This window comes from Pinus tabuliformis, chromosome 8 (assembly GCF_031772625.1).
Source record: "Pinus tabuliformis cultivar Carrire ecotype Pingquan chromosome 8, CPIR1, whole genome shotgun sequence".
NCBI classification, from domain to species: Eukaryota; Viridiplantae; Streptophyta; class Pinopsida; order Pinales; family Pinaceae; genus Pinus; species Pinus tabuliformis.
Window position 1 is genome coordinate 590,980,557 of NC_142294.1, and position 10,190 is coordinate 590,990,746.

Consider the following 10,190-nt stretch of genomic DNA (forward strand, 5'->3'; position numbering starts at 1 on the left):
TGTGCAATAGCTTCCCTGTGGACACCAAAGGCATCTCGATACATGTAGAGCCAGAATTGCAGGTCAAATAAAGAGTTATGTTGTGTGGTTTCTCATTTTGTAGGGGGAGCAATAAGCAGAAGAGGAAATGCAAGGAAATGCGCAGTTTTGGCTTCCTTGTTTTGATTTAAATTCCATTCAGGGGTTAAATTTGACGGGTGACCCTACCCGTCAAGGAATTTTTTTGTGACGTTTTTATTTTTAAACTGCCCATCATATGACTTTTAAAATTTATTTGTACAAGTTTCATATAATTTCAAATTGTACTCATAATTGTTCAAATTTTCTATTCTTTATTGTACCATTCGGCTCAAGTCTTATTGCTACACTTTGTTTTGAGACCTGCTGATCAATTTTTTCTGCAAATTTTCCAAATTGTTCCAGGTTAGAAGAGATATCTGATAAAAAATATCAACTAACACCAGTTTAGAGGAAAATAATATGCAGGATACTACAAATAGTAATTTTTGTGAAATAATGTTGATATTCACTGCTGGTATTCATGGCAAATAAATCCTTGTAGCAGAAGAAAGTACTAGTTATTTTCATTCTGATTTCATAATTGGCCTTGCAAAGCTGGAGCATCAGGTAAAAAATACTAATTTTGTTCTACCAGAGTGAAACCCAAGTATGGCAGCAAGCAAACAACCGTTTTTATTTTTATTTTTAATTCTTTATCAGACTCATGTACCTAACCGCGAACACTGGTGGACGAGAATGGAAACTGGAGGGCATTTCATAAGACAGGGGCCTTGTTCCTAACCACTAACACAAACTGTACACAAACTGTAGGAGAATGCTCACGGCCCGGCTATGTATCTCCGCCACATGGAAAATTCCATGAATTATAATGTTTTACACAAGATGATTGATTTTCGAATATGTGTCATTGATTATAATAGCTGCTCAAATAAAGACTCCAGCTGGCTATATCAAAGCCACGTGTGTAATGTATTGGGCTAGCGATTTTCTGAATATGAATGAAACTAGAAGCAATTTCTCTTTTTCGCGTTGGGTAAAACTCCATGTCGAATCTGTGAAGCGCTATTGAACAGAGATTTCTTCTCGTTGTAACAGTTCGCCTCTGTGTTTTATTTCCTGTGTCTGCACTAGATTCTTTGCCTGTGTTTGGAACTTTCATGGGAGGCTCAGTGCACAAACTGTTCAGGGAATGATCTCCTCAGTCCTCAGTTACGGAAAGTTGTCATAAACGTAGTTTCAGGTATATTTCCAGGGCTTTACGTGTTTTTTAAATTTTATAAAAGGGATGAGACACCTCACCCTTTCCAAGGTTTTTCATGGAAAGATCGCCGGGACGCGCAGTGACAGGACGCCTATTTCTTTACCTCTTTGCCCTCCCTTCACATCGTTCTGCAATCTTTCGCTTCTTTCTCAGTTCTTACCTTCATTTTGTTTAGTTTTGAGGCGCTGGATGGATATGGGAATCCTGAGTAGAAACGGCCCTTGAAGACCAAACCCCAGGGCGCATCGTTTCCCGAGGTAGGTAAAAGGGCTATTAACAGAATTCATAAAGCCAGTGACAAAAAATTCGGCCCTGTTGATGCCCAAACTTTGAAGAAAGAGCCAGCTAAAAATACTCTATTAATGGGGCAAGTTACAATTCTTAAGCGAGGACATCAGATAATTCTTAGGGTTGGATACTGTTAATATTAACCGTGTATTTTTATGTTTAACCAATTATTGATTGTTTGGTTACAGCGAGGACATCAGAACTCTCTGGAGAATATGCCTGTATTCTTTGTGGTCCTCATTTTGGGTGGCTTACAGGTACTGTATTAATGTGTGTTTTTATTTAAGTTGGATCAAGAGCCATCCCTAAAAATGTTGGTAACAATTATTCAGATTCTCCTTCACGTTGTTGCCTCTCTATCTATTTGCTTTGGCCGGTGTATTATACTTGTGCAATCTGAAAGTTGAAATCTGGTGGAGCCATTTTTCGCTGCTTATTAAACTAGATGTTATCGGAGTAACTATCCATTTCACACAGGGTTATGGTGAAATTTTTTCTGAAGATATGTAACACTAATTCAATTTCACTAATGTCTGTGCGCTCTGCTTTTCTGCAGTATCTGGCAATCTCCTTTCAAGTTTCAAACTTTGGCATGTAACCATAATTTAATCTATTTCGAAGTCCTAAGGTCGTTTATAACAAGATACAGGGTTCTGCCAAGCAGCCTTTGATATGTAAGCTACATTAAGCGCTGTAAGAGTTGCAAATAATTCTTGGTAAAGTGTATTAAAATAGGATTCTTAAGGTCTGTATTAAGCTTTTAGTTTTTTAATCATTAAGCTTTTAATTGATCTCTGCAGACCTGTAAACCCTAAATTCACACGAGATTTTGAAGCTTGCACCTCTTCCAAAGAAGAACGATGCATTTACCAATTCAACATAGGGTAATAGTCTCCAGGCATGGACTTTACAACCCAGCTAATTTATTTTATAGTAGTATTGGCGTGTGACTCACCAACTCTTTTGGTAACACCACAATACTATGACTTTTATAGCAGAGGGCTTGTTCCCCAACACCATTACTGGCCTATAATTGTCCATAGAAAATGTGACTCTATACAGTTTGCCGTGGACTGGGGAAACAAGCACCCAAACGACTGGGGAAACAACCACCGAAACGAGGTAAGTTTTTCATAACAGTCTTGCCAAACTATGGACTAGGGAAACAAGCACCTAAACGAGGTAAGTTTTTCATAACAGTCTTGCCAAACTGTTTACTTTCTATAGATAAAACAGCACATTTAACATGGTTTTTCTGTAGATAAAACAACGAATTGCAAATTCAACTTGGTTTTCCTGTAGATAAAACAACAAAATGAACTTGGTTTTTCTGTAGGTAATGGAGATTCCAAAGGCAGCGAAAAAATTTAACGAGTTGAATATGTCAAATATATGCATAGAAAAACGAATACAGATATCCAACAAGCATGCATAGAAAATAGAGCAGAGCATCTCTTACTATCTATGCCTAATAGGCTATCACTTACTGGTTACTTGGTCGGCTGCGTTCTGGTTTTGTAGCATTAGAAGAAGTTCCAAAGTTTGCAGAGTTTTTCTTATGCCCTGCTCCTCACCAAAGTCGCCACATTCAACAATGAATAACTCACAGATTGGAACTTGGAAGTAAATTAGTAACATAACTCGGCAGTGGTAGCTGGGAATTAATTGCCAATTAGCCGTTACCTTATAGCTGTTGGAGTCTCTGCACACTCTATTTAATCGAGCTAAGCCTGTTTAGATCTTCAACTTGTCCTGACGATGAACCACACTGGTTGGTTCGAAACGCGTCGACAAAACTCTGGTTATGTGATTTTGCCGAAGATTATCTTAACAATGTTATGGATCACAGAAGTCTAAATTCCTTAATAACCATTTAACTGTTGAAAATTAGGAATTGATATTATGACTTAGTCCAAATCACCATAACTCAGCAACATAACTCAGCGGTGGGTCGCTGGGAATTAATTACCAGTGATACCATACCTGATACGAAAATTAGAAATTGATATTTTGGACAGTGGACTTAGTCCGGAATCCGGATAGCAATCACTTGGCAAATTGGCAAATTGCGATACGGGTCACGATTATTAAATTAGATATTAAAAATGTTAATGAATCGCTATTAGCTCAAGGTTAAAAATATATATATATATATATATATATATATAAATTTTAAAACTTTTGATTTTTAAATATGCCCGTCATATTGACAGTCTTAAAAATTATTAGCAAGTTACCCCTGACGTGGAGATTTGAAAGTTGAAAGTATTTTACCTGTAAAAACGCTAAATACAGAGATACGGGTGTCAAATTTAACCCCTGATTCCATTCCTCTGCCTGCTACCCATTGCGCATTAACGCATTAACGAGTTGGATGGAGAGTCACATCGGATTGGATCCGGATAGATACAGATTCTGACGATAGATACAGATTCTGACAGTGACAAAATTACATCACGTGGAAGTGCGTCGGATAGGTTGGCGAAATAGCCAAACAAAACCGAAAGTTTTTTGAAAAAACAAAAAACAAACCATTCCTCCACCTCGCTAGACTACAATGAAAAATAGAGCTTTCCGTCGTGGAAATATCGAGCGGACCCAACTACGTGGCAGTGATTTGTCCTCCTCGATTTCAATAGGTGACATAATTATTCCAAAATAACTTTCCCATTTTCATGGATGTAAGACTCTTCAACACGGCACGTAACTCGACATCGATCTCTTTTAGAATCTCCGTGTTCTAGAAACTAGAATCAGAGTTTTGCCGGACACAAAGCCTAGCGACAAAATTACTTTAACGGCACCTAACTCGACATCGATCTCTTCTAGAATCTCCCTGCCTTCTAGAAACTAGAATCAGAATTTTGCCGGACACAAAGCCCAGCGACAAAATTCCTTGAATAGTTGCTTCTAATTATTATTCACAATAACACCCAGATTCGCCTCTCGTTCCCAATAAGAAATGCTTATAAGAACAACTTCGATTCCAATCTACATTGTCTCGAATCTCCGTTGCCCAACTATTTATCATCTTTGTCCGATCTGTATGTTCGAAGATCCGATCACAAACATAGGATTCTGAGTTTCAGTACAAATATTCGTAAACGGCTTTTGGATTTTGATCTATACAATTGCTCCAATTAGTCTGGAATTTTTTGCGAGGAATTAGAATATCTAGACTACAATTCATATATAATACATGGCATTAGCCCTCTTCCATATTTTGGATTCTGCGAAATCCAAATTGGAGCATTTAACAGTGCGTATGCTGAATGGCGTCCGCGCGTTTTCTAAAGTAAACCCTGTGTTGGCGTCGATTGCAATCTATGCGCTTTGCACAGCTGCAGGGTTTATCTTGTGGATTGCAATGCGTTTCTTGGATTTGGCAGCGGGGATTTGTGTCTTGGAGGCCGCCACAGATGTGATTGAGGGTTTGAATGAGCATGTCCTCCCTGCATTGCAGCTTCTCAACGGTGTGCTTGCCCTGTTTGTGGGACTCATCATACTGCTGGGCAAGATTCATATTAGTATCAATGTTAATGGCAACCGCTCCAGACATAATCCCAACAAGATGAGCACTCTGTCAAACCGCTCCAAGATGATAGCAGCACTGCCCAAAGGCAAGTACAGGTGTTTGGGAAGATCAGATGATGCAAATAGCAATGATTCATCTTCATCATCATGTGCAGTTTGTTTGGGGTGTATTGGGGAGGAGGATGAAGTCCGTATTCTTCCCAACTGCAGACACTATTTTCACATTTCTTGCATTGATCGGTGGCTTCTTCCATGTACTGTCGGTAACTCTTCCTGCCCTTTGTGCAGAGCAACTGTAATAGGCCTCCACACATTACAAGCAAAATAGGACAAATCGCAACATTACAAGTTCTTGTTGCTCGGAGACGCAAATCCTGAAAAATGGAGGTGTTTCCTCCCCTGTTTTGGGTGCCTATTTTCCCCTGTTCCTCCATCCCTGAAGGTTTTTTTCTGGGGCAAAACATTTCAGGCCACAATGATTCGTGTAAATATATCCGTGGGCTGAAATCTCACTAAAATTATATACTAAAGAGCTATGATTTCTCATTACTTGATTTGTGGTTCTTAGATTGTTGTAGTATAGTCATATATGTATATATAGACCATCCTGAGGAGCAGCAATTCCAAGCTTGGACATGGCTTCAACAGTAGAGTTGTGTGCTTTGCGAATGTGTTGAATGAAAATCTTGTGGAAAGTGCCAATGAGATAGCTGATGTTTTTTAGTCGGCCTATGTTCAGAACATCAGCCAATGTTTTTTAGTCAGCCTTGTAAGTGTGTTTGCTGTATAAAAAATTTGGCTTACACCATTAATAATTGATTGTGAATCCTCATATCTGTGAAGAATAAAAATGTTCAAAAAATTTGCGAACCACAACATTTCCCAAAGTGCCATCGCCTCCACTTTAACCCAGTATTTTAACCCGTGGCTAAGGTATTTTAACCCGTGAAGGTTTCATGACTGGATTCTTATGAGTTTCATTGTTTCTGTAACAGGTATGGATGGCAGAGATCAATGAGGATTTTCCCATGAGATCGTGTAACGTTATGGGTACCATTCGTTTTTAAAATAAATACACCCGAAAAGAGATTTTTCCGAGAGTGCCATTCACACATCCAGGCATTTTTTGTTTAATGGTTACAAATGAGCCCTTTGAATTCTTTTAGAGAAGGACGTTTTGAATTCGTGGTTAACAAATAATTTTAACATAATAAAATAATCAGTAGAGAATAATATCAAAATATTATTTGAACCCTTAAATAATAAATAGATTAGTGAAATTAAATTCGAATAAAATAATCAGTTTTTAAATGAAACGGTTAAGACAACATATTTAAATAACTAATTAAATAATTAAAAGGAAATGAAGACTATGTTGAGAAAAAATAATAATTAGGAGTTAAGAACAAGATTCAAGCTAATAAATTTAAATAAATGATTAATTATTTAAAGAGCAGATGAGAATTAAAAGAAAATTGAGGATAATAATAATAATTAAGAGGAAGAGAATCAAATCAACTGTCTGAGATTGAAGGAAAGAATGAGAAAACATTTAAAATTGAAAAATAAAAAAGCATAAAGGAAATTAAATTAATAAGTCAATGGATAACTAGTTGCCAAGAATGACTTAATTTATAGTCATCTTCTCAATCAAAGTTTTCAAGGTGCTTCTCAATTTCAAGGGCCTCTCTAATGGTTCTAAAGTTGTAAAATAGAACATATGTGGGAATTTTGGTTTCATTAAAGCATATCATATTTTTTGAATTGAAAGAATGCTCGGTTATAGAAAACTTCGTTTATCATCCAAATGATTGGTGTCGGCAATATGTTCTTTAATTCGAGCTTTGAAGGTATGACCAATCTGGGCAATGTATGATTTTCCACATGAATAGAAGATCTGGTAAACCCCTGAATTCAACATGGGGTTAGGCTTATTTTTCGCTAATCAGAATATCTGCTTTAAAGTTTTATGGGATTTAAAAACAGTCCTAATGTTCTTTTTTCGCAGAATTTTTGCTATAATGTCAGTAAACCCTTTTATGTAGGGAAGATAAACTTGACCTTGAAGAGGAGAGGGTCTTGAAAGGTTTATTGATCTGAGAAGAGGAATAGCCATTAGCTCTAAAGGCTTGGAATAGGTGGGATTTCTTTGAGGGAAGGAATTGGGAAGAAAAAAATTTAAGGGCGCAAGGGATGAGGGTTTTAATAACACCAGATTTTTGGGATGGATGGTGGTGAGAATGGGCATGAAGATAATGATCAATGTGGGTATTTTTCTGTAAACTTGATGGGTTTGTGAACCATCAGGAAGCTATGTGACAAGAACATCCTAAAAGGAAATAGATTTATTAGATTCAATTTCCATGGTAAAATGAACATGAGGGAGATGTTGTTGAGATGAGAGAGAAAGACATCTAATGTAGGTCTACCATGTTGCCAAATAACAAAAGTATCATATACAAATCTAAACCAACATTTAGGTTTAAGATGCCAAGACTCTAGAGATTTAGCCTCAAAATATTCCTTAAATATGTTAGCCACAATAGGGGAAAGAGATGAACCCATTTTTGTATCAATTTGCTCATAAATTGTTGCTTTGAAAGAAAAGAAGGCGAATGAGAGGCATATCTTAATTAGATTAAGGGTTTCAAAATCAACAAGTTTAGAAAATAGATCAATCGCTTCATATACAATGATTTTAGTAAAAATCTTAATTAGATTAAGGGTTTCAGAATCAACAAGTTTAGATAATAGATCAATCGCTTCATATACAATGATTTTAGTAAAAAGAGATATGATGTCAAAGCTAATGAGAAGGTCTTGATCATCTACATGAATATATTTTGTCTTATGAATGAAATCAAATGAATCTTTAATGAAATTGGAGAGGACCCAACAAATTGTTAAAACTTAGAGGTAAGATATTGGCAAAGAGCATGGGTGGGGGCTCCTATGGCACTAACTATGACTATAAAGGACTCCAATTTTCTGAGTTTTTTATTAGCCATATATTTTAGGGGTTTAGAGATATAGTATATTTAATTTTTAAATATATATATATATATATATATATATATATATATATATATATATATATATATATATATATAGATATATCCATAAAAAAATACATATTTAATCTTTATAATAAATACTGATATACATAAATCAAATTCATATTTTCATTAAGATTATAAAAAAATTAAAATTATACAAAACCACAGTAGAAATTTACTTTTTCGTCGCTTCAATGTAATAGCCAAAATATATATAATAATGTTAAATAATTAAAGTAAATAAACAAATACACAACCATCCCCAACCCACTTTAAAAAGTAAAACAATCTTAACAAAATCATATATATAAAACATTACCATTATACAAAACCATGATAAAATTTTTTTTTTCTTCTCTTCAATGTCACAACCAAAATATATATAATGTCAAATAAGTAAAATAAATAAACAAATACACAACCATCACCAACCCACTTTAAAAAATAAAACAACCATAACCAAATCATATATATATATACCACTTTGACCTAGTAAGAAAATACAACATAATATATATATATACCACCTTGACCCCGAGCAACAAAAGAGAATACAACATCATAAAAGCAAAGACAGTCCATGTGGAGGATGCCAGTCTGAGGTCTCAGATTCCGCAATGGGTTGAAATTTGAAAGGCCTCCCCAGTTGATCCGAATTGGATCCATGAAGAATAATAAAAAACACCATGACTGTATCAGGTTGGGACCGGCATCAAAGAATTCAGAACGACGATCAAAAACACCTCTAAACCAGTGGCAGTTAGCAGCCAGTGTGGAAAGACGAGGACCTCGGTCAAAGCGCGTTGATCGAGGCCCATGGAGACTGCGCGAGAGGCAAAATTAGCCCCTGGGAGGCCCAGATTGGGAAACAGAGGGAGTTTTTGATGCGCGATTAGCACTAATCGCACATCGCTGGGCGAAAACCCTCAAAATGGAGAAGACCCGAGCGCTCGGATGCATGGAAGAGCTAGGAACCGTGGGGAAAAGGCTAAAGCTAAAAGGTGGGACCCGCTCCAAAACCAATGGTATTGATCAGGGGTGCCCTGAAGTGGTAAGCGAAATTGGCGAAATTGGAGCGATTCCACTCAGTGGTCGACGCGTGGCAAGCGGAGGAGAGAGAAAACCGCCGCTCATCATGCGCTAACGGTCGAGCAAGTCAACCCCACGAAATGAGTGGATGGCACTGGGTTTGGGGGATCTAGATCTAACGGTTAACATTGCGCCCAATGGCAAGACCAGATTTAACAAGGGAATAAGTTGCGATTTAGAAGAATTTGAGGTCCGTTTTGACCGCCAAGGTGGTGGAAGACTCATTCCACAACGTAACCGAGGAATTGAACCGATGAAGTAGGCTAACGCAATTTATAGGAGGACATGTGGCCACTCCCTGTGAGCCTAATTATGACGCCAAACAGGGAACTCAAAGCGCAGCTGCAGAAGGTGATCCGGCGGAGGTGGAAGAGGAACCAAACAGCGATGAGCTCGAATGGCCTTAAAAGCCATGAACAGAGAACATAAGACACAGAGAGAGAGGGAGAAAGAATCAAAGACAGAAGACAGAGAAGTGAAGAAGACAGTGAAGAAAAAAGAAGAAAGAAGATAGAGGGCCGAGCTGACCAAATGCAGCATCGAGCACTAGAGAGCTTGAGAGAGTCAAGCCATCCTTGAGAGGATCTGTCAGACCAGAGAGGTCAAAGAGCTGGTAGCAAAAAGAGTCTGTGTACTTCAGTGACTTGGGGAATCCAAGAACCACCCTACCAAGCAAATATGTTTCAGGAGAACCATATTGAGCTCCTGCATTGTAATTATCTGCTTAAGACACAATAAAATAAGGCCACCACTGAGAGCTGGATCGGAGATGTAGCCCTGGAGGATAGGGTGAACTCCTTATTAAATTTCTTGTGTTCATGTATTTGCTTATTGTATTTCTCTGTTGCTTCTCATTTCAAGTGTCTGTGTATTTGCAATATGATCAATTCGTTGCGTAAATAACATAGACACACACTAGCATATGTGTCTGTAATACCTTT

The 10,190-nt window shown here is 37.3% G+C and overlaps 1 protein-coding gene across 1 annotated transcript; it reads left to right on the forward strand.

Moving 5' to 3' along the window:
* Positions 1-4,469: 4,469 nt before the first annotated feature.
* LOC149236851 (uncharacterized) lies at positions 4,470-5,882 on the forward strand. Its single transcript, XM_089461637.1, has one exon. The coding sequence runs from the start codon at positions 4,770-4,772 to the stop codon at positions 5,430-5,432; it is 663 nt and encodes a 220-aa protein (XP_089317763.1). The 5' UTR covers positions 4,470-4,769; the 3' UTR covers positions 5,433-5,882.
* Positions 5,883-10,190: the final 4,308 nt, after the last annotated feature.

Bases quoted from the DNA above. Each gene is read 5' to 3' on its own strand.
- LOC149236851 (XM_089461637.1), top strand. From the start codon at position 4,770: ATGGCATTAGCCCTCTTCCATATTTTGGATTCTGCGAAATCCAAATTG.